General features: G+C 47.2%; 1 protein-coding gene across 1 annotated transcript in view; it reads right to left on the reverse strand.

The window, feature by feature from the left end:
* AGGF1 (angiogenic factor with G-patch and FHA domains 1) overlaps positions 1–25044 on the reverse strand; it is a 905326-nt gene that overhangs the window by 134779 nt on the left and 745503 nt on the right. Inside the window, exon 13 of the mRNA XM_069627444.1 lies at positions 5306–5405. Within this exon, the coding sequence (XP_069483545.1) occupies positions 5306–5405 (100 nt within the window). The remainder of the gene's footprint in view (positions 1–5305; positions 5406–25044) is intronic.

Below are 25044 nucleotides of genomic sequence, written 5' to 3' on the forward strand. Positions count from 1 at the left end.
ACTCGCACAACCGTACATGACGACTACCGGCCGCAAACACACCAGGCCCAGCCAACGGACCCACCAGGCTGAGGCCGCCAACAGCACATCACCGCACCCTTGCACTTTTCCAGCCTCCTCCCACTAACTCACCCTCCGTCCCTCTTTCAGAGCCGCCAGAGCACCAGGGGACCACTCTGGTGGTGATAGTGCGCGGTACAAATGTCCTTTATCATTAACATCAACATTAACCGTATTAGATCTTTCAACCATGTACTCACCCCCGGAGGATGTGAACTCATCCATTTCATCAAAATACAGCTCCTCGCCGCAATCATGCAGGTCGGGAGCAGCTTTCGGTACTGTTTTGGTAACCCTGGGAGCCATCCAAACATGCAGCACAAGGCACTTCCTGCCCCAGCACCTCTGTCATGATGCCCACCACTTCCTCCCAGAAGGATCACAGCCCACAGCACGTGAATCAGGTCGGCCGGGTTCGCATTGCATCTCAGACAATTAGCGGTTTTAGTATTGTCATACAGGTGTGTGCGTGCAGGAGAGATGATATGCTCTATGCAAGGTTTTAAATTGGATTTGCTGTAGGCGAGAGCTAAAGGCACTGTTGTGTGTGGTATCACATCACCACTAACGGCTTGTCCGTCAGTGGTACTCCAGAATCTTCCTTCCACTTATACACTTCAAGGGTTCCTGGGGCGTATCTGTGTGAATCAGCTTGTATATCACAGAGACCACTCCTCTACACCCAGTGGCGCTCCTAATGTATTGCAGCAATGGGGTTGTGTGTGGGATTACCGGAAACTCCGGGGACCACACTCTGATGCGAGACAAACCCCCTGTTCGGGTACATGTCTTCCAGCCTGGCGATACCCGCCCCCCTCCAGTCCTGTATATCGGCCATGTCGCAAGTTGGTGCCAGGGACTCTATGTTCCAGAGCGAGATGCAAGGATCGAATGGGTGATCCACCCCATATCTTAAGAGCTTGTCTCCAGGCGTGCAGAGTGCAGGCCACTGGATCAAATCTACATTTGTCTGGGGTTCCGCCAGAGATCAGCACTCCCTGAAGAGAGGATGGATGCACAGAGTGTCGCTCTATGCGCACCTGCGATGTCACCTGTTCACCTGGCATACAGTATTTTGAAAAGGATAGTTGTGCCGCCAGGAAGTACACTTCTACGTCTGGAGCACTAATTCCTCCTTCCTCCCAGGGCAACTTTAGTACAGCCCATGCAATACGCAGGTTTTTCGGGTGCCATGCTAGTTTAATCAGTAGAGAACGCACTTGTTTAAAGAATCCCACCCCCGGCCATATCGGTATATTCTTGAAAAATGTAAAGGAGTTTGTGGATCACTATCATTTTAGCTACTGCGATTCTGCCCATGAGTGTGAGAGAGAGCCTACACCATCTGTCCACCTTAGGTTTTAAGCTTCGTAGATATTTATTGTGGTTGTCCTCAAGCAGGGTCTAGGCATCTCTACTAACCTGTACCCCAAGATAGGTGACTGCGAGCTGCTCCCATCCGTATCCCTCAGTATTTGGGGACCGAGCAGTGGCCTTGTTTAGAAGGAATAAGGCGGACTTGGCCCTGTTTATTCTGAGTCCGGAGGTGTTGCCGCAGTCTGCAACCTCCTGCGTTAGCGGGGCTAAGATTACTCGCGGTGTCCTTGATGTTAACAATCGAGTCGTCCGTGTACAGCGACATTCGTTCCCTAACCACCCCCATTGCCAGACCTCTTATGGCCATGAAACCTCCACAGACGAGCCACCAGCACTTTGATTGCCATGGCAAAAAGTAATGGTGAGAGAGGGCACCCTTGTCTAGTGCCCCAGCCTAGTTTGAAAAGGTCGGATTGTGCCGCTGATGCCTATCTGGGCGCTTGAGCCTGCGTACAGAAGCCGTACAGCGGACAGTTAGTACGCCGGCAACCCCAGCTGAGCACCTCGAACAAGTAATTCCATTCCACAGGATCGAACGCTTTTTCCATGTCGAGTAGTGCCGCCGCTGCCTGTATATTAGGATCTATCTGGGCTAGTATTTCAAACATTCGCCAGAGGTTCAGGGAGGTTGACGCAAGTTCTCTCACTCTCCGCAGTATGGTATCCCAGTCCTGATAATTCAGAACCCTCATGATCACTGACGTGGGCTCTGTTCCTGTCTTGGGGCGACTTGTGACACCCGGTGTGCCCTCTCCACCAGGAACAGAGGATAGCGAGGGACCTTGCAAGACATCTTTAATAAATGTATCCATGAACACTTCCATATTTTGTTGCGAGACAGACTTCTGGGATTCCCACCACTCTGATATTGTTCCTTCTCGACCTTGCCTCCAAATCTTCGTTCTCATCCCTAATGGCCTACACCCCTCTGCGCAGTTCCCGGAATGCCTGTGTCGTGTTATTCTCAAGCACAGATCCTGTTCTCGACCTCAGAGGTTCTGCTGCTTTCTTTGTCAATGTGTTCTTGCATTCTATCAACCTTGTACGCCATTCTGACAAGTTTCGTATTAATGGCTGCAAAGCCTGATCTCATTTCTGCCAGCACCTGGCTCAGCTCCGACGTCGGGGCGTCTCCACTCGGTCCAGCGGTTGCCCTAGATGGGGGTTCAGCAGCCAGCATCATGGAGGCTTCTAGAGGAGCTGCCTTATTTTCACTTTCCTTACGCAGCCCTTCCTTTTGGGTGAATGGTAGGTGGGACTGCCGCTTGTTCCCTTTAGTCATATAGCTTCTGAGGGGTCCTCCTCCCTTGTCCCCCGGCACAATTGCACGCCATGGGGTGGCCACCAGTGTTGTTCCAGCCCCAGTTTCGTGGCCTCCTTGCAATTCCTACTTCTCGCCTGTCCTAGCTGTGTTGCAGCCCTGGGGGATTGTTGCGCCGTGCTCCGGGGGAGCCAAGTCTCCAGCTGTTGTTGCTCCCTGCCCAGGTCACTCCCCTGTTCGCCAGTCGTCACTGCGTACACCTTCTTGTAGGTTGACAGTATGTTGGGGTTGTTCGAGGTGGCCGTCGGCAGATCCTACCAGGGCAAACCCTGGGCCTGTGACTAGGATCTACTCCTCCCCCCCGGTGCCCTCGACAGCATTCCCGGAATGTCCCCTCTTTCTCTGGAGATTTGCCAGTGCTTTCAGGCCGGGTGTAGGGTTTGTGTCTTTGCGGCCCGCTGGATTGGGTATCAGCAGCTTAGTATGCAGGATTTGCTCATTGTCTGAGAGCCTGGAGGTTACCCCTCCGCGTGTTCCTCTGGGGCCCGGGGGGGATGTTCTTCACTGTGGTGCAGAGGTCCGGATGCTTGGCTTTTACACTGTTATACTTGCGGCTTCACTCGTTCGGTCCCATAAGGCCCCTTCACAAGGTTGCGGGCAGTGCAGCCCCCTTTTAGTTGCCCACAGCTGGCTATCGCATCCCAGAGAGAGACTGGGGAGGTGGGGGGGCTCTGGGCCGCTGCAGTGCTGCTTCCCAATGGTCGTGTGCAGGCGCCAGCAGAACCAAACTCCACCACCTTCAGGGCCAGTGTTCGGCACGCTGTGCCCCGATGGGGAGCAGGGTGCGCCAGCTGGCCTATTGCAGTCAAGAGGTGGCGGGCCAGCAGTGACCATGAGGACTTACTTGAATTTTCAGGGTGGTCCGGAATCTGCCACAGGAGGCGAACCAGGTGGAGGACCAACCACATGCCTCACACGGGTCGGTCTTCCTCCCCGTGTCGGCAGCACACTCTGGAGCCGGGGGCAACTCCCCCTCTCATCCCGGCCCAGCTCTCACCTGACCGGGCACCCGTCCCCTCTGCCGTCTTCGGGGTCGTAGATCCGCCTCACCTCTTCCATCCAGCGGGTGCTGGGGGCCAGCCACACGTGTCTCTCCTCCAATCCGTACCTCCCTCAGTGGGCGGCCCCGGCGTCAGGGACGATGCGGGCAGCAGCCAGCCAGGTCCTGGACTCCGCTTCTCCCCGAGCCAGTTGGCGCCTGTCTGCACGCTCTCCACTTCAGCTCCTCACTTGGCGGGTATGCTGTTTAGCCCACAGGTCCCAGGCTGCGCACAGGCACGCTGGAGCAAGTCACACCGAGTTGCGCGCCCAGGCCTCCCGTGGCTGTGACGCCTCCACCAGCACACAGACTTTCAGGGCACTTCTGGAAGCCAAAGTCAGGCCACCACCTGCCGGGCCATTCAGCAGAGTTTTACCAACATCTGGGCTCTTCTAGTCACTGATGAGTCCTAGATCCGCCTCCCCTTTCCCGAGGTCCTGCGGGAGCTCACATAGATGAAGCCATCTTGGTTGTGGGCTCTCTAGCACCCCACCCACATATATGTGTAGTTATCTGTGTGTGTAGCGTACAGTATTCTTTACTTTTACCTGCATGTGTTGTGGGCCTAACAGCATAATTTGATACATCTGTGAGGATCTCTTATTCTTGGCAATTGTCAAATGTTAATTAAAACTACATACCAAAGCCCTGATCTCCCAGCCCTTCGTTCTCCAATAGGTTGGTCTCCCAGAACCCCCACAACAGTGGAAGTTAAGAAAATCCCATGCAACACTCCCTTTCCCTTTTCCACTTTGTCAACGATTCCATGGCAAATTTATAAGGTTACAGTTTGCGAAACAGAAACTGTACTTTCTGATTCAACCTATTGAGAATTATTATTATTTTTTTTTAAACACTCCCCACCCCTCAGACTCCTGCTTTTGAAACACCCAGGATGTTCTTCAATTCCTCTGAACTGCTGATGCTGTTCTACTATGGCGCTAGCTTCAGTACTTCAGCGCTAACTTTCTGCACCAATCTCTATTTCTTTTCACTTGACTGGGGGCCACACCCAAAAGGAGGTATACAAATTAGGTGTTCTACATTGGTTCCTTGTTTAGCAGCTCATGTGCATCTGGTTTCATGCTCAAAACTGTTTTTTTTAGCATACACGCACTTGTTTATCATCACAGTTGGTAATCGTCAAGCTGAAGTTTTGAGTGTGACTGCTGAAAGCAGTTTCACTAGAAATGAGAATCCATTCATTCATTCTGTAAAATATATATTTAAAATAAGTTTGTCATAATGCTTTGCCTTTTACACCTCTTATTCCTTGATCTGAAAAAACAAAGTTATTACACGTTCTGTTGACGAGTTTGTGATTTTTCATATTGTAAAGGTTTGCAGGGTCATCTGCCACACACCATCATGGTTCAGAAATGATCAATGTTGTGCTGCGCCAAAGTGGAAGCACTCAGTGCTTTTTAAAACTTGTGGGTAGCATCTTGATTAAAATAAATTAAGGAGATTGTAATGCTGAAGTGCCATGTGTGGTGAAAAAAACTCACCGGATCTTTAATTCCACGTCCATGTTTGCCTAAGCCTTGTCCTTTCGTCCATCCCATCATCTTCAGCATCCTGTGACCTTTGTTGGTCTCGTTAATTTCTCTTTAGAGTAAACGCAGAAAGATCAGAATGTGAGCACAACAAATAATATTGAAAAGATCACAGAAAATATTTCTATCATCTGCAGAAAGCAGGGATTATCGGGTAATTATGAAATTCTCTCCATAGTTACCGCATATTCTATCATGGAAAGATAGACAGTCCTCTTTCTAAGGACAACCTTATAGGAATTTGATAACGTGCATTCCACCTACTTTATTATAACTATTCTACTTTATTTTTGCAATCCAAATTAATATTTCCCATCACTCGCTAGCTTCCCATTGGTTTTGATCACATTGCAACTTTGTGTTAAATTCACTTTTTGAGTTGCAAAAATGTACCAATTCAACAATCATATTTTAAGTGCAAGTCTAAAGCGCATGCAACTATGTTTGGTTTAGCATTTGGCAACAGTGTTCGCCCTATTGGTCAACCTTTTACGGTCAAAGAATGCAGTATCATTAAACTGTTCAAATATTAAAGAAAGGTTTTCTTACCTGTAACACAATTAACTGATTATGGGCATCCTCGGTGCAATGTTTTTAGGTAGATATCTAAGAGTGCTTAGATGTCTATGCTTTAAGAAAGTAAAGTCTGAGTGGTCACAGCATGTAGCACAATAGTGGTTCTTCCCCTTTCTCAAGATTCAACCATTACTAACCTCCTAAACCAGGAAGGTTTGCATAGGAATCTGGGGCGCACACCCATGTTGGAGAACCAGATAAATAAAAGTAACATTTTTCTCTCCAGCCTGGGATCCTTCCCAAACTAATTTGTCGTTCCCGTCAAAGCCAACCGGCTCAATAAATGGGTAGAGGGGCAAAAGGAGGTTGTTTACTCTTTAAGGTGGTACAAAATTGATGCCTTAACTGAGCCACAGCCCTGCCATATTGAGTTAAGGCAATCATTTTTACAAAAGGGTATGGACAAGCTCAGAAGACGCTGCTTTACAACAAGCAGGATGTTACATAACGACATGATGGCACCCCTGCCCCTAGTGGCAAGCACCATTGGATATTTTTATTATGAAGTTGAATGCAGGCGGCTGAAAGCAACCAACAGAGGAACAGAGGGTTTGTTTAGAATCTGGCCTGCCACGGAAGGATAAGACATTAGCTACAAACAGCTACACTTTGGTGTTATAGTAGAATATCATTTCTGTTTTAACATAAGAAATAAGTTGAGCTTGATCTGCTGTCGTTCATGAAAAACAGCCAATTTTCGGTATGACTGACAAAAAATAAAAATAAAAAATGAGACAACCGTTGGAAGGAAACTCGAGTGAGATGAACAAGTTACTTACCAACTGTAACGTTCTTTCGATTGGATGTTCCTCCCACGTATTCCTCATCCTAGATATATCCTTACCTTTAGGGTTCGCCTCGGGAAAATGTTTCCCCTCTCCAGCAGAGGGTGCTCCACTCGAGGCAGCAACGTCGATGTCCCTCGAAGGCCTCCATCGAGCACCAATGTCATCCATTGTATAAAGGCCTCGAGCGCGCCCGTTGGCTTCAGTTCTGTTTTTTCCGTATATCAGAGTCCATGACCATTGTTAAAAGCGTGCCTCTTTTGATCCCAGCCTCAAAAGAAATCAGTGTAAACCACGTAAACTGTACTGTGGGGTAGGTTGGGTGGGTCGATGAGGATTACGCGGGAGGAACATCCAATCGAAAGAACGTTACAGTTGGTAAGTAACTTGTTCTTCGAATGGATTGTGTCCTCCCACGTATTCTTCATCTTTGATAGACTCCCAAAGCAGTTTTCTATTGGAGGCGGGAGTACAGATATCTTTTTAGTCATGTACTGAATGTAGCACAGATTTGGCAAATAGACCTCCTTGAGAGGTAGTTGAGTCCAAAGCATAATGTTTTATGAAAGTATGCATGGATGACCATGTGGCTGCTGCACAAATATCTTGTACAGGGACACCCCTTTTAAGTGCTGTTGAAGTTGCCATGCCCCTAGTTGAATGAGCTCTTAAACCCTCCGGGGGATCTTTTCCAGCTAGCCTATAACACTCTGTTATGGCTATGATTATCCATCTTGATAATGTTTGCTTAGTTACAGGTAGTCCTAACTTACGACCAGTGTATCCCACAAACAGTTGGTCACACGGACGTATTTTTGACAATCTTGCGATATAAAAGCTAAGAGCCCTTCTAGGATCTAACCTATGTAGTCTTTCCTCTTCCTTACTTTTTTTTTTTTATTGGTTTTTACAAACCTTTAAAAATCTAACGCAAAACATCCACACATCTTCATCAAATTTCCCTTGCCCCATTCAAGTTCCTTCCCTCATTACAGCTTTCTCCTCTCTTTTCATGTTTGGTGCTTCAACCACGGGCTCCATTCCCCGAAATGCTTTCCCCTAATGACAATAAACGTGCTTCTATGGTTTCCAGCAGTCTTATTAGAGGCAGAATTAATTTTAGATCGGTTCCTTGATACATTGAACTCCACCACTCATCCGCACACAATGATGGGTGGGCTAAGCTCCATGGTCCCAAGTGTATGGTCCTCTCAGATCTCAATTTGGTGCAAAATAAAACTAGGTGTTTTAGTGATTCAGGACCTTTTGCACATAACCTACATTCCGGGCTTAGATGGGCAAAGCTCCTCCATGATCGGAGGCGATCCTTCGTTTTAAACATGTTTAGCCTAAACAGCATAAACAGTCTGCGTGCCTGAGAGTTGGGAAATAAAGACACATACTTCTGAAGGCTGTTAAAGGCACGTGCTTCCAATGGAGCATGACTCGAACTTCCAGCAGCAGCTCTTTCTGCACAAGTCTCGTCCCAGTCTGTCCGCCAGATCTTTAGTTTAGCTGCATCCGGGTTCTCATGAAGCAGATCGACCGTTATGTCGTATTTTTTCAGAATTGTCTCACATCTTTTCAACCACATCTGGCTAATTTTGGAGTTTCCAGGTTGGATATTATGAAGAATCTCAAACTGTGGGATCTGCGCTTGACTGCAGGTTTTTCGATACAAGCTCAACAAGCTCCAACAGATTCTTGCGTGCAGAGATATTAGCGCCAGTTCATATCTTATGCAAGATGTTTTCACCCCCCTAGGGAGTGTTAATACTCTCGACCAAAAGCAGTTTTCAAGATTGGCCCAGGTCTCATAAGGGCATCCCAGCGCATTTTCTGCACCATAAGACACAACCGGTATCACCTTCTGTTGGTAAAAGGCTAAGACTGGACGTAGTGAGAATTTGCCAAATTTCTTGTTAAGTATCAGGGCTTGGGTTGCGAGTTGGTTACACTTCCTTTTAGTTTCCGCAAGCCAAGGCCCGTCGTTGATGGAAGAACTAATTGTCATCCCAAGATATTTGACACTTTGTGAGAACTGCAACTTTTCATGCCCCAGTGACCAAGCTATTCTTTTTCTTCTACCTACGCCGCCGCCATTTAAGTTCTGCAATACCAGTACCTCACATTTCTTGACATTGCAGGCCAATTGGTGTCATGTCCAATACAATCAAGTCATCAGCATAAAGCAGCCAACTTAGATGTGTGTTAGCCACTTTCGGGGAAAAGGATTTTGCATTATTGATTGAGTCGCCAATGTCGGAGATGAACAGTCCAAAGATGGCTGCTGCTAATGGACAGCCCTGCTTTACTCCCCTAAAAGTATCAATGGGGGCGGATAACAAGCCCGAACGATCTAGTCTCACTCGAATAGAAGTCTTTGAGTGGAGCTCCTTAATTGCTTCCCTTAAGTCTGCTGGACATCCCCAGTTCTTCAACTTCTCCCACAAAAGCGCTCTATCAATGGTGTCAAATGCATATGAAAAGTCTATAAAGGCTAGGTACACCTTTGTGTTTGTTTTAATTGCCTCCATTTTAATTATGTTTATCAGTAGAAGATTTAACGAGCAACCCACTTGTTTCACAAAGCCTGATTGACGTTTGTCGACGTGTAGAGAACTTGTTGACCAAGCTAGTAGTTTCTTTTGTAACATTGTTGCATAACTTTTCCCTAACACGTCTAACAGTGCCACAGGCCTGTAATTTTTCGGATCTGATCTGTTGCCCTTCTTAAAGATAGGCACGATGATCGCACTCTTCCACGATTTTGGGGATTGCCGAATCTGTACTATTCTTTTGAAGAGTGTCTCGCACAGACTTGCCCATATCTCGGGGAACTGCTTAATCGTAAAGTTTGTGAGCCCGTCTGGACCTGGTGCCCGCGAGTTTTTTGCTTTCTGAATGATTTCTATTATGTCTTCTTTTCTAAATTCCAGATCCCATGGTTTGGAACAATCCTCAATACCGACCTCCGGATGTCCAGCTGACATGTATAAGTTTCTAAAGTGCGATATCCAATCAGCCTCTGACACCATACAGGTTTGGATTGATTCTTGGGGCACGTACACGTTGTTAATGAGAGACCAGAAAGCTGAAGTATTTTTATTTTGTAATGACCTCATCAACACTTCGGCATCTTTTTGTAGTAACATGTGTTTATGCGCTTTTAGCCAGTTCTTGTACGATTGTTTTGCAACCTTAACAGCTTGTATACGGGCCAGTTGACCCAGGGATTTTGAGTGTCTTAAATTACTACGTAGCATACGTTTATGCTTTAGCACCTCCACATCAAAGCTGTGAGCACGCGCATAGCCCATATTTTTTAGACCTACCCTTTTAGGTTTAAATTGCTGTAGCAGCTGCTCATATTCCAAATGCTGACTAACCTTACAGTAGTCGCTTGCAAGCTTTTCCAGCTCATCTTTCTTTAGGGATAGCCGCACTCTGTTCGAGGTAGCCTGAATGTTATATTGCCACATCTGCGATGGAATTTTTTCGAGTGCGGTGAATTCTGCTATCAGCATGTCATGGTCACTAGCGTTTTTCTTTGTGACCTTCAATGAGACTATACGCGGATGTAACTGCTCTGAGACAAACATATAGTCAATCGTCGAAGCCTGGTCTGCACGGCGCCAAGTATTAGCAGGGGGCATGTCATTACAGGTATTACCATTTAACATTTGGAAGTTACGAGCGGCCATCTCATCTAACCATGCCTGCTTCAAGTATGTTTTTGTCGTCAAGTTTGGTGTTTTCAGCAGGTCAATGTTAAGATCTCCACATAACATTATGTTGGGCCATCCTGATGTTGACACAAAAGAGTCCAATATCTCCATAGTTTCGTCTATGAAGACTTGTTCGCCGGCCTTTTTATGATTCCAGTAGATGTTGACCACTATTAGGCAATCCACCGCCAAACCTGCTACACCGGCCCATTCTAGGTGGGTAGATTGAATGAACGGCGAGTGATTCATTGAGCTTACAAGTCTCCAGCCCGAAGATCTTCTGACCATGGTGGCCATCCCCGCCATAGGACGCCCTTTACTAGATTTAATGGCGGGATTAATCACCACCTCAAAATCATTCGAGATCGGAGCTTCTGTTAGCCATGTTTCTTGTAGACAGATTACCTGCCATTCGTTGATCCAATTTGAATTGAATAAATGCGTAAATCCCCGCGTGTTCCAAGATACGATGCTGCACGTATTTCGAACCGTAGGGTTCTGGCATTATTGCTGAGAGGTGTTTGCCAAGGCCTTTGGTAACCAGCCCCACTCCGGATCTTCTGTACTGGATGTCTCGGATTGCACTCCAACATCTTTAATGGTAATCTGGGGTGAGCTTCCATGTATAGTTATGGTTATCTCGTCTTTTTGAGCCGCCGGAGCCATTTTATGAGTCGATACGTTCTTCTCAACTGCTCGTAAAGTGTTTATGCCGCACAATGAATCTTTATTGTTACCTTGACCACAGATTTTCTTTTTTCCAATGTCCTCTAGCACCTTATTCCCTAACGATGGTTTCAGAATGGATACTCGAGTTACAGGTTTATACTTATCAACCGCATCACCTGTATTAGGTGATGCTTGCTGTAATCCATTCCATTCGTATACGTCAAAGCCCAAGGAGAATAATGCTGCGTTTGCTTCCATGATTGTTGCTACAATTAAAGAAGACGCCACGTGCAGTACTACTTTATCATTTCTGATCTCATCGTAAAATTCCACAATCTTCAGGTCGTTTGAACTTATCGATCGTAGTGAGGGGACCGAGTGCAGCAATCTAACAATGTTTCCTCGGTTCAGTGTTAAGTTGTCCGAGATTTCAAGGCTCTCGATTATAATTTTATTGGTCGGCATAGACGGGGAATTTTTTCTTAGCGAAGATCTTTTACTAAATCGCACATGTTTTGGCGCTTCCTTTGTGTCTCTAAGGCAACCCGTATTTCGTGTCGAAGGCTGTGTACCATCAACTCCTTTTTGGTCTTGTGTTTTTTTTCTTTCCACATATACAAGGTTACCAACCTTCGGTGCAGTTGCCTCTGCAATAATAAAGGGCTCTTGATGGTTGGCGGCCAAAGACCTCAGCCTCTTTTCTAGTAAAGTCAGAAAGGGAGGGCTCACAGGACCTTGTGAGCATGACAAAGCATGGTTGTTTTTGTTGACAATCTGGCAAATTCTGCCACCTGGCATCGTTGGTCGACCCACATCATGAGGAGACTCTTCTTGATTTCGATCTATGTTTGTTGTAACGGGTCCCGTTACGAGTGCCTGGTGACCGTTTGTGCAAACTTGTGCAATTACGCTCATCGATTGCTCCAGTGCAATTTGTTGCTCAGTCCCAGAGGGGGACGGTTCATTTTCAAGGTCTATGCAGTCCTCGTCATCATAAGTTGACATATTCAACAATTCTATTGAAGTCTCTTGAGTTTGGTCTGTAACGACTGAGTCTGTGTTATGTGAGGAAGTTGATTGGCAGGCAGATGTTTGTTGTAAAGGCTTATTTTGCAAAGCCGAACTACATATGCATTTTTTTAATGAGCTGACTTCGTTTGGAACCACGTTGATGTTTCGCAAGAATTTACGAGCACCGTTTAGGGACTTTTGTTTTCTGCTCGGTTGATTCTTAGTTTTTTTTAGTTGAGTTATCGAGTTCACATTTGACCTTTTTGGTTGAGGTAACATTACCACTGATGGATGACCTCCGTTAAATAACGGATAGGTAGCGGTTTGAACCCCTTCCAAATTTTTTGCAGGCGACTCTGCAGAGGAGTTTACAGTCAAAGGCTGCTTTGAACAAGCTGGCACCTGAGTATCCGTTTGCGCTTGATTCGAAGTGCTCCGGGCTTGTTCGAAGGCGGTATTAAACGAGATATCTAAGGAGGATTCGCAACCTGTACCACTAGAGGATTCAGAGTTTTCAGTTTGATGTACAGATAATTTCTGGTTTAGGTCACTCAAGGCTTCCATCGTTTGCACAGATGCAGCAGACAGCAGTGCAGGTTGTTCTCCGCTCTTGGTGGCTACTTTTAACAGAGTGCTACTTTCACTATCCGTGAGCACTTCTTTGCCTAAGTTGACCACAGGCGGACCTTGTGCACAACTTGCTTCATTACTTGTGACCAATGGAGTTTTTAAACAACCCCCTTCTTTGGGGTTGCATTCTCTAGTTGAGAAACGCCCCTCAGATTTGAATAACGCAAGAGCTTCTCTAGCAACATCAGCCAGTAATTTTTTATCCAAGGTGTCATTTAGCTTTTGCTCCTTTAGGAGGTTAAAGGATAGATCAAGTCTCTTAGATCTTTCTTGTTGACTGTACTGTATCTGCTCACAAACTTGCTCTAAGTGGATTATCTTGGACAAAGCTAAGGCCACCGTAGTAGTTAAATCCCTTGTTGCCTCGTGCAAAGTTTCGTATAATTTCATGAACGGAGCCAACGCAATTGTTGTTGATGACAATAAAATGGCCTGCAGATCTTGCGGTGATGGGCGAGTGTCTTCATTGGGCGAGGACTCGTTGACTTGATAGTCCCTCACGTTCGTCGTTAACGGTACTTTGCAGTGGCGTATTTTAGTGAAAGGCCGTTCCATAAAAGAAGTCTTGAGAGTCATCTAAGCTTGTGCCATTTAATCCAGGAGATGCCGACATGGCTATGGGAATATCGTTTACTGTGTTTATGTTGTGTCGAGTCGGAGCTACCCTCTTTTGAGATGATAATAGTTGGGTAGGTGGATCATCAACATTAGCATTGGTCTCGCAGCACCTATCGAATTTTGCGCGCTTATAACACACTTTGTGCCATATATCCTCATTTGCACCTGACAGCTGGCAGTTTGATCTTTTGACTAAGGGTCTTTCCATTAGATTTGAAGACTGCGTGGAACCTCTGTTTGGAAGTTGCCGGTGTAATTTGTTAAGTGCTATCAAGTTACCCAGCACTTTGTCTGCAATTCCTAGGGAGTCTCTCCTGTTTGGGTCGTGCGCACAGGCGACCGCTTTGGGAGGCTCACTTGCGCTTGGGGTTATAACGCAGTCTGCCAGGAGAGGCTGCACCAGGAACACCTCGTCATGCAACTCTTCTCCTTGATAACTGCAGGATAATCCGGCTGTCCGGGCGGGATTAGGCGAGGTCTCATAAAGAGATACCTCCGCGTCTGGCTCCTCGCCAAGACCAACTTTCTGTGAATCAGCACACTCGCCCCTGGAATCTGTTGCTCGGTGGCCTAATGTCCGCGCCTTATTCGAAGACGCGCTAGCCTTTTTCTCGCTCACGGGGCGGCCTCCAACACGGCATACAGATACAACGTTTTCCCTCCACTCTATAGACCGCCCATGCTCACCCGGCGATTCCGGCTGTTCCATCTGATCTAAATCGGCCACAGACGCCACGGTTTGAATCCCGCCTCCTAATGCGGATTTTCCGCCTGGAATGATGTTAGCGGGCGCCGGTACCGTGAGTGTGGCCGCTAACTCCTCAGAAGATACAAAGGGAATTAACTCAGGATGTATATCAGAGCTGGTATGATCGCTGTCTTCGATTCCCATTTTGGCCTGAATTCCATTGTTTGAAGCAACGGTCTGTGATGTTTGGCCATTGTAAGCATCAGCACTTATGCCGGGTAAGTTAGTAGCGCTCGCCCCGCTCAGCTTGACTGTTTCGAGCTCACTTGGTTGTGACTCCATTGTACTAGATAGCATATGTGGATTGGGCACGACCACTTGCGTGCATGAGATTTTGGGTTCATGAGGGGCAGTGCCGGGAGTGTGGCATCCTGGCTCCTCTGTGCGAGAAACACATGAAAAATAACGACTTACTGTGTTCGTCGGCCCCTTGATATTAGATACTGCAGACCCTCCGGGTGCCTCGCGTTTCCTTTGCGCTCGGGTCCTAGAGGCTGATGGGGCCGGTGATGGAAGTGTTGACCCAGGCATAATCCTCGGCGGCTCGCAACTCGCCAAACAGCCTAACAGCCAGGAATTAGAGTACAGCCCTTTGCTCACAGGGCTTAGCGCCGCAAGGGCGCTGGAGGCGGCCACAAGTAGGTGGGAGAAGTCAGGTGACTCCGCCAGCTGACACAATAGCTCCTCCCCCTTAAGGGCACACGCACCTCCGTGAGTACACGTTCTTTCTGTCAAAGAGCTTCTCCAGGCAAGCTTTCTTTCTTCAATATGCTTCTCCAAACGAACGCTCGCCACAGCCTAACAGCCAGGAATTAGAGTACAGCCCTTTGCTCACAGGGCTTAGCGCCGCAAGGGCGCTGGAGGCGGCCACAAGTAGGTGGGAGAAGTCAGGTGACTCCGCCAGCTGACACAATAGCTCCTCCCCCTTAAGGGCACACGCACCTCCGTGAGTACACGTTCTTTCTGTCAAAGAGCTTCTCCAGGCAAGCTTTCTTTCTTCAATATGCTTCTCCAAACGAACGCTCGCCACAGCCTAACAGCCAGGAATTAGAGTACAGCCCTTTGCTCACAGGGCTTAGCGCCGCAAGGGCGCTGTAGGTGGGAGAAGTCAGGTGGGCACACGCACCTCCGTGAGTACACGTTCTTTCTGTCAAAGAGCTTCTCCAGGCAAGCTTTCTTTCTTCAATATGCTTCTCCAAACGAACGCTCGCCACAGCCTAACAGCCAGGAATTAGAGTACAGCCCTTTGCTCACAGGGCTTAGTATGAGGAGGAGGGTAGAACGTAGGTAGAATTATTTTCTGTGACAGGTGACAGGTGAAAGTCTGAAACTATATTTTGGCAGAAAAGAGGGCTTGACACGAAGGACAACTTTATCTTTATGAAAAATGGTGTGAGGAGGACCACTGGAAAGTGCCTGCAACTCACTTACTCTGTGGGCTGATGTCAGTGCAATTCGAAGTATAGTTTTTAGAGTAAGAAGCTTTAACGGGAAAGAATGTAAAGGCTCAAAGGATGCACATGTCAGAAATTTCAGTACCAAATTTAAATCCCACACAGGAACTTGAAAAGGTAGGGGTGGAAAAACATTGTTTAAACCTTTTAGAAATTGTATTATTAAAGGCATCTTAAAATAAGATTTTTCTTCTGACGAGCGCTTGAAGATAGATAGCGCTGCTACGTATCCTTTTATCGTCCTAACCTGGAGCCCCAGATTAGCTAAATGTAACAGAAAAGATAATACCATTGGAATATCGCATTCAAAAGGTATCCACATTCTTATCCGTGAACCAGTTACTGAACTTGTTCCAACGACACCGGTACAAAGATTTTGTTGCTGGCCTTCTGGCCGAAAGCAAGATCTCCATAACAAAATCCAGAAGGCCCCAATCCTTGTAGCTCAACCTCTCAGAAGCCATGTGTGAAGGTTGAGTATGTTGACCTCTGGATGGAGAACATGACCTCCCTCTTGCGAGAGAAGATCCTCTCTTTTTGGAAGACGTATTGGAGGGCAGATGGACAGGTCTAGAAGGTCCGGGTACCACGTTCTCCTGGCTCAATCCGGGGCAATTAGGATCATGGTTTTCCCGAACTTCCTCAACCTCCTGATTACTTGAGGGACCACAGGGACTGGAGGAAACCCGTATAGCAGTGGAAACTCCCAGTCCACTACGAATGCGTCTCCTAGAGCTCCTCTCGGGGGAAATTCCCTTGAGCAAAACAATTTGCATTCCCTGTTGACACTGGTCGTGAACAGATCCACTTGAGGGGTTCCCCAAAGGGTGAAGATCTCCAGAAGGACTTCCTGAGCTAACGCCGACTCGCGGGAGACTGTGCTCTGCCTGCTCAGAGCGTCCGCCGCTATGTTTTGCTCTCCTGCTAGGTGAATGGCAGATCGAGAGATCCCTTCTCGTATTGCCCAGAACCAGAGCTGCATTGCCTCTCTGCACAGTGGTAGTGACCCTACACCACCTCTCTTGTTGAGGTAGTACATGGCCACTGTGTTGTCCGTAATTATCAGGACATTCTTTCCCCGTACAGCTGGCAGGAAGGCCTTCAGTGCTAGTCTGATTGCCCTCAGCTCCAATAGGTTGATATGTAGTTTGGACTCCGATGGAGACCAACGACCGCTGATCGTCAACTCGTTGGTGTGAGCTCCCCATCCCGTAAGGGAGGCATCTGTCACTACTGTTATCTCCGGCCATGGTTGTCAAAGATCTGCCATTTCCACTGAGAACTGGAACCGTTGAGTCCTGAGAGCCCATTGAAGAGATCTCATTCTCAATCTGGCCTCTGGCACCAGATGCAGGATGCCATGAGACCAAGCAACCTGAGAAAGTCAAAGGCCGGTAGATACTGGGCATTCTAGAATTTTGCTACCATCTGCCGAATGTGGTGAGCTCTCTCTTCGGGAGGCGAGGCTTTGCCCGAACAAGTATCCTAGACTGCTCCTATGAACTGGAGTTTCTGTGATGGTATCATGTTTGACTTTTTTTAATTCAGGGAAAACCCTAGTTTGTGAAGAAAGTGGCAAGTCTTGGATAGATGGTCCCGGGCTTGTTCTGGGGAACGTGCCCTGATCATCCAGTCATCCAAATAGGGGTAGACATGAATCCCCCCTCTTCTGAGACTCGCTGCCACTACCGCCATCAACTTGGTGAAAACTCTTGGGGCGGAGGTCAACCCGAATGGCAGAACTTGAAACTGATAGTGAGAATTGCCAATCGCGAACCTCAGGTACTTTCAGTGCTTCAGATGGATTGGCACATGAAAGTAGCATCCTGAAGGTCCAATGATTCCAACAAGTCTTTAATTTGGAGAGCCTGAAGGATCTGAGAAAGAGTGACCATCTTGAACTTGTCCTTCCTGAGGAACTTGTTCAAGTTTCTCAAGTCCAAGATGGGTCTCAGTCCTGCGTCCTCCTTTGGAATGAGGAAATATGGGAATACCAACCCTTGTTCCATTCCGCTACAGGTACATGTTCTATTGCACCTTTCTGTAGCAGGGTAAAAACTTCCTGCAACAGGAGCGGGTCTGGATTTTTGGTAGAGTTGTATTCCGGTGGGTGATTCTGAGGTTTCTTTAGAAAGGGAAGGCAGTAACTTTGGGATACTGTTTCCAGCACCCAAGCATCTGAAGTAATGCCCCGCCATTCTTTCAGATGCTGTGAGATCCTGCCTCCCACTGGGGTCTTGTGAGTCAAAACCTTAGAGTGGTTTTGTGGCAGCACCAGCAGCAGCTGAAGTGACACATGCCACTGCTGGGGCAGATCTAGCACCTCTTCCTCGCCCCCGAGGAAATTTCCTTTGCCCTCTTTGACTGGCCTGTCCCATTCCTCTCCCAAATGAGGAGTAAATACGAAAGGGATGAGCCTGTGTAGGGGCGTTGCTGAGGTTGTCTTATAGCGGCACTGAGTGATGTTGCCGCTGCCTTGGAGGTCTGCAGCTTCTCCAAACTTTCATCCGCCTTGCTGCCAAACAACCTCGAGCCGTCAAATGGCATATTAAGTCGTCTAGATTGAACATCTGGTGCAAAACCTGACTTCCTTAGCCACGCAAATCTGTGTAGCACTGCGCTAGACGCCATGGACCTGCTAATACTGTCAGCAGTGTCCAAACCTGCTTGAAGACATTCTCCCGAAGCCTCCTTGCCATCCTTAAATATGGACAGGAAACCATCCTTCCGGGATGTGTTGAGCTGCCGCTGACATGCAGTCCCACAGAGTAGAAGTGAATCTAGCCAGAGTGCAAGATACATTTGTGGATTTTAGAGCCATGCTCCCCAATGTAAAAACCTTTTTCGACCATGCATCGATGTTTTTGTCATCCCTATCAGGGGGAATTGTAGGGTATGCAGCATTTTTTGTTGATGTGGCTGCCTGAACTACCAGACTCTCAGGAGATGGATGCTTACTCAAATACTCTGCATCAGAGTTACAAGGTCTGTATTTTGCCAGATATTTTTTATTCACTGCTCGAATGGATTCAGGTTTTTCCCAAGCAGCATTTACTCTCCTTTGCAGGGCAATATGAAAGGGAAGTATGGGATCTGGTTGAGGACCTCCTGACAAAATATCTGTCATATCATCATCCTGGTATACAGGTGAGTTCCTACCCTATCCCATAAACTCTTACTTGGTTCATAAGTTTTCTATAGCCCAAATCAGCATGTTCTGCTGGATCTGGTTTTTCAAATTCGTATTCAGGGGACGTATCTAGTCCACTTGCAGACTGTAAACATTCATACAGGTCTTGCATTTTTGATTGAGGATCAATTAATTCCTCAGGGACCTCCCTTGCACCATATTTTACCCCTGCTGATGAAACTTCAGGTTCATCATCTTCTTCATCCTCCTCATTTCCTTAAGACATTTCTCCATATATAGATGACATAGTTTGGAAAAAAATCATGTCTGCATTCTGGGTGAAATACTTTCTCAGGAATAGGTTTCACCCCTGTAACTGGTGTCGACGTCGATAGAAGCGTAGATGGCATTGAAGTCGTGGCAGTTACCTTCGATGTTACCGAGGCATTCTTCTATGTTTTTGAAGGCGCTACAAATGCTGTCGAAGGAATCTTCGAGGCAATCGACGTCGTCAAAGGAGCCTTCGAGGTAGTCAAAGTACTCGATGTAACTTTTTTCGGCTGGGTCGTTGACCCCTTATAGTCGACAGCCTTCGACGGAGGCTTCAAAGATGTTTTCGTCGAGGTCCTTAATGACGTATCAACGTCTAAAGTCTTTTTCTTAAGGTCTGCCTCCTGTTTATGGCCTGGAAGGCTTTTCTTTTTAGGTGTTTGGGAAGAGTCCCTAGAAGACCCCCCTCGACAATTTCTTGTCGGATTTCCTAGTTTTAGACCTTCCCATGTCACTTTTTTTGTGCATAGAGGCATGATCTTCAACAGACATTTTTGAGGGGGTCTGGGCCGCATTCTCAAAAATGTTCATCATTGATGCTCTAAATGCTTCCCACTTTTTAAGGGAGTCATGTTTTGTTGGACAAGTAATAACTTCCTTCAACGTACTCTATCAAGAAGAAGAGGGAGATTGGTGTTGTCTTTTCTTCGCTTTTTTGGACGAAGAAGAAGAGGACTTCCTTGATCTACTCCTCGGTCTGGATTTTTTATGGCGTTTCGCCAAAGACTCAGCCGAGTCTTTCTTCCCTCTCGAAGAAAACTTTGAGGATTCCCCCCCACCGCCAGTTTACCTAGTCTTTCTTTCAAGGCCTTATGGGTCATAGATTGACAAGAACCGCAGTCGTCGATTCGATGTTCGGACCCGAGGCACCAGAGGCAGTTACGATGAGGGTCGGTCAGTGACATATTTATTCCACACCTTAGGCATTTCTTAAAACCCGTTTTCGGAGTAGACGGGTTCGAAGAAGACTACATAATTAGCTGTGACTGAAGCACCGTCTTATCTCGATCCGAAGCAAAGCTAACGGAAAAATGGAACTGAAGCCAACGGGCGCGCTCAAGGCCTTTATACAATGGATGACGTCGGTGCTCGACGGAGGCTGCCGAGGGACATCGACGTCGCCGCCTCGAGTGGAGCGCCCTCTGCTGCAGAGAGGAAAAAATGTCCAAGGCGAAACCTAAAGGTCATGATATATCTAAGATGAGAATACGTGAGAGGACACAATCCATTCGAAGTGTATACCATAAACTACTAGTCTCTCTTCAATGGATACAGCTTGTAACTCATTCACTCTGTCCTACGTTACAGCAGCAAAAATATGACTTTCTAGGAAAAGCCTCAAAGGTTTGCAAAGAACCGGCACAGGTTTCCAGAATGAAGAGAAAAGCTTAATTTAGGGTCTTCCAAGAATGTATGGATGAGAGGAAATTGTAATAATGTTTAAGATGAGATCCATCTACTCAATGTTATTGCAAATAAAACAACCCTAAAAGAGATGTATAAAGGCCTGACAGTTGCTAATTTTCGCAGAACGTTAAGAGGATCAAAACTCTCTGATAGCACAGACAGAATGGTTTCCCATTAAAAGAATAATGCATTTCTAAAGGGTTCCCTGGTTTACTCCCTTTGTAGCTCTGTAAAGGTCTGAGCAATATTCCCTTTAATAATTGTTCTCCAGGTTCATCAATTGAATTTTCGTATGTACAGTCTTTTGTGCAATGTGCACAACTGAGAAAAGAGGTAAGCTACCATTTAAGTCTTTCCAGGAAGCTAATGACCCAAAAAAGAATGAGGGTTATAAGTTGTTAGGACAGTTTTTCCAAAGTCCACTCAAAAGACTTTATAAGGCTATCCTTGAACAATACAGAAACTCCAACTCTTAGTATAATTCTGTACCACTCAATGTAATGGTAGTGTAGCAGAACAGCTAGGCTTATTCTAGGAGGGAGTGCGTACTGTAGGGCGGTACAAAGAAGTTGTAGCATACTCTCGCAATTAATCAGGTGGTCACTCAACTCATGGAGTTCTCTCCCCACTTCCCCCAAGCAAGGTGGCGCGTATCCAAAGCGCTTATACAGATTCAACTTTAGTGAGGCCACCGACTCGTCTCGCACCACCCCCAACAAATACCCTCTATACCACCAATGGGCTAGGAACCAGGCCAGTGTATAGTAAGAATATATGTATTGATTTAATATTTGACAAAATGGAATAGCAACCAAAACATCAACCACCAATGCTGTGGCACTACACCATATCACAACTCTAAATTATTTTCCGATTTTGGCTGGCACTTCCCCAGAGACAAGCATTAACTTGCTGAGACTCTAGTAAATTTAGTATAGTTTTGTGGGCTAATACTGTGAAAGCGCTCCAGTGCGCATATAATTCTCGGCCTTTCCCTCTCATCGCTGGCTAGCCTGTTCACTCCTCCCTCCTGCCCCCAGGCCGATCGCTGCTTTTCAGACACCCTCCTAGGGCAGCCCTCTGCCCGGGCAACCCCAGCAGCTAAGGGCCCCAAGGCAAAGGGTGGCCCCCATAGTAGTGGCTCCAGGAGTGTCTGCAGGTGTCAGCAGGGGAGACCAGGGGCCAGCCACTAACATACACCAAACCCCAACTCCTACTTTCCCTTTACTCCAGTGGCACTTTTCCACTTAATCTGCACACCCTACCACCTAGATAGCCCTATGCACTGAGTCCAAGAGAAACCCACAGTACCACACCCTAGCCCCCATATGCAGTAACAGCACCCTACAACTACAGCTGTAACGCTCACCTGATTCCCGCAGAGGCGCCGGTCTTGACTGGGTGAATGCCGTATCTTCAAAGGTGATGTGTAACACACGGTTGGCTCTTTGGGCTGGACCTCAGTGCACTGTATGTTTGACTCGAAGAGTAAGATGTCTGCAGATAGAAAATATGGGATTAATGAACTGGGGTTATTGGGTGCCTCTCTCCTCTTCCCTTTCTCTTCTCCTGTAGAACCCCAAAGGTTAACACCCTCACCTTAGGTAAGTGAACGCCGAGCTCTCCATCTGCCTCGGGGCAGGGTGCCGTAACCAGTTTCTTCACTGGATAAGGGTGCAGGCCTCTTGACCTCAGAGGACTGCTGTCCGTCGTTAACTGCACGAACGGTAAGTTCTGGGCACTTCAAATGTCTTAAAAGTCTTTTGTAATGATATCTCTTGTTTTGCAGGGTTCCGGTGATGGCGGATGGCGGGCTGATGAGAGTTGAGGATCGAACCCGCGTGAGGAATAGAAGCGCCTGGAAGCACGTAAGTAAGCGCTTGTAGCCTGCTTCACGATGCGCACTAACTGTCCCTTTTATCTTGCAGGTACAAGTTCGGAGCTTTAGAGAAGCTGAAGGGTGCTGGAATACCCACTGGATTCGGCGTGGGAAGGAGTAATGGCACGTGAGTAATAAAGTTGCCCAATGTCTTTAAATGCACCTTCTTTTGTCTTTCAGATGCGGGATGCAGCGCCGAAGGCCTCCGGAGCGTGCGAAGAGCTGGTAAGCTTTTGTATTTCAGATGCCGGAATGCAGTGCGAAGACCTCCGGAGCATGCGAAGAGTAGGTAAGCCTTTGTCTTTCAGATGCCGGAATGCAGCGCGAGGCGTTGGTGACAGCCGATGGACCAGGTAAGAGATGCGCTGCCACTGAAGACCGTAGTGCTAACCTGTTCTTTCTTTGTCTTTACAGGTGCTGCTGAAGACTGTCTTTACAGGTGCTGCTGAAGACTGGATTCCAGGATGGTAAGCCTTTGTTCCCTTAGGCCCAGGATCAGAAGCAGAAGACACGATGAGCTTTCTGCTGCAGAGAATGCAGAATAACGCAAAGCAAGATTCATCCATCGGGTGTGGTTTAAATAGCCTCCTGTAGTGTTTAGGTGTCTCCTTCCACAGCCACGCCTAGGTAAGAAAAGAGTTCCTGCTTTCCAGAAGAGTTCCAGTGTTCTGAACCTAGGGAGTGGCTCCTGCCCCACCCAACAGGAAAAGTAGTCCCAAACAGAAGAGGATCAGGGGTTCAACTGGCAGGTAAGTAAGCAGCATGGTCTGCTGCAGTTAAGTCCACCCAAGCATTATGAGCCCGGCGCTTCCAGCGCTGGGACTGGGCATCTTTATGAGCCTGGTGCCACTGGCGCCAGGACAGGGTCCAAAAGGTCCCAATTGGGACTGGCTGGCACTCGGAACCGGGGTTATGGGTCTGCTTCCACGGGAGTCGGGCAAGTCCTGATCTTTTGGAAGCAGAGATCATGACAACAGCCAACAAGTAGTGACTGCAAAGACACACCCAAACCAGCAGTTGTACCATATTACTTTGTGAAACCTAGACCTCTCTCCCACTATACAATTTCCTTGCTCTAAGTGTGTTCTCCTCTACCAAACTGCACTGTAAAACCTAGGCCTCTCCCACGACAGAGAGCTCACAATCTAGATGTGTTCCCCTGTACTTGAACTGCAATGTGAGACCTGGGACTCTCCCCCACTGTACACAAATGTAATTTCTAGGTGTGTTCCCATATCTGGCTTTAAACCGTTAAACCAGCTACACTGTGAGGCCTGAGCCTCTCCCGCTGTCTAGGTGTCCCAGTTTAGGTATTCAATTGCTGCTTGCCATTCTGTGAGGCCTGGACCTTCCTCTCGATGTCTAGGCGTCTTAAAATTAGGCATTAATTACCACCTACCTCTCTAAAACCTAAGCCTCCCCTGTCACCTAGGTATCCCAAACCTGATAATCACTGCCCGCCTTCTGCAAGGCCTAAACCTTTCTCCCAATAGCTAGGTGTCCCAATCTTGATCACTGCCTGCCATTTGCGGAACCCGGGCCTATCCGCTGTCGTCCAGGGGTCAGGAATCGAGGTGTTCAATCATCGCTTGCCCCCCGCTGAAACCTACATCCCTTTGGCCATCTGATATCCTACACCCAAGAGTACTCTCTCATTGTAAATCACCTGTAAAACCTAGGCTCTCCACTTCTTGTCTTCTCATTCTTCTGGATACTATCAGTGCCTGCCACAATTGAATCCTACAAACCCCACACCCTAGAACACCCAGCAACCACCAAAGCTAGTTACTACCATAATCTCCACCCTAGTTAACCTGCGCCCATAACCACCCACCAACGTCCAGTACTCCCTAGGATAGCCCTCCCGTTGTAAAAGGAACACCCCTACCAACCGACTGAACAAAGACAGCCTCGGAAAGCATCCAGACACTGCAACTTAAGAGGATTAAACTATACACTAACCTAGCACAAAGCACAACAGTTTTGCAAGTGCCCCCCGGAAACTCACCCAAACCAACTCCTTCCATTGAGGAACCAAAATGCCCTGACGCTGACAAAGAGAAAAGGAACAAGGTACAAATACGGATACACAAGCTTAACTGACCCCAGTAGAAGACACCTTCAATACAGAACACAGCCCACCAAATTATAGAATCGACAGAACAAACATTGTAAGAGAAAAATCCTTATACCGGACACTACCTCGCACCAACCAAAGAACCTAGATACTTCAACGACACCGACATCTCCAGATGGACAAAGAACTCCCCCGAACGGAACAAAAGACGGGTGGACCCAAGAAGAGAATGGGATGACGTCAATCCCCTTACTCCCTATATCCCAAGAACAGAAGGGCACTATCGATACCCACATCAAATGACAGGAGATGACGAAGCAATAGAAGTCAGCAACCCAATAATCAATCCTGCAGACCGATTCAATGACAAAGGTGCCTCCATGGAACCTCAACCAATCGGAGTCAACATAAAAGTACCCCAATTGAACAGCCACAAATCAAAACAGGGAACAAATAAACCAAATCACACCAAAAAGATCCACTGCAATCTAATTAACGCAAGGTCAATGTCCAAACATGCCACCAAAGGCATTTGCATCCTATTGTAACTGAAAAATGGCTAGATGACAACTACAAGATCACCCTCAATAACTGCCTGTCTGATACCTTCAAGTGCATCCAAGCAAACAGGAAAACCAAAAGAGGTGGT

Source organism: Ambystoma mexicanum, chromosome 6p (assembly GCF_040938575.1).
Source record: "Ambystoma mexicanum isolate Mex_15411 chromosome 6p, UKY_AmexF1_1, whole genome shotgun sequence".
NCBI lineage: Eukaryota > Metazoa > Chordata > Amphibia > Caudata > Ambystomatidae > Ambystoma > Ambystoma mexicanum.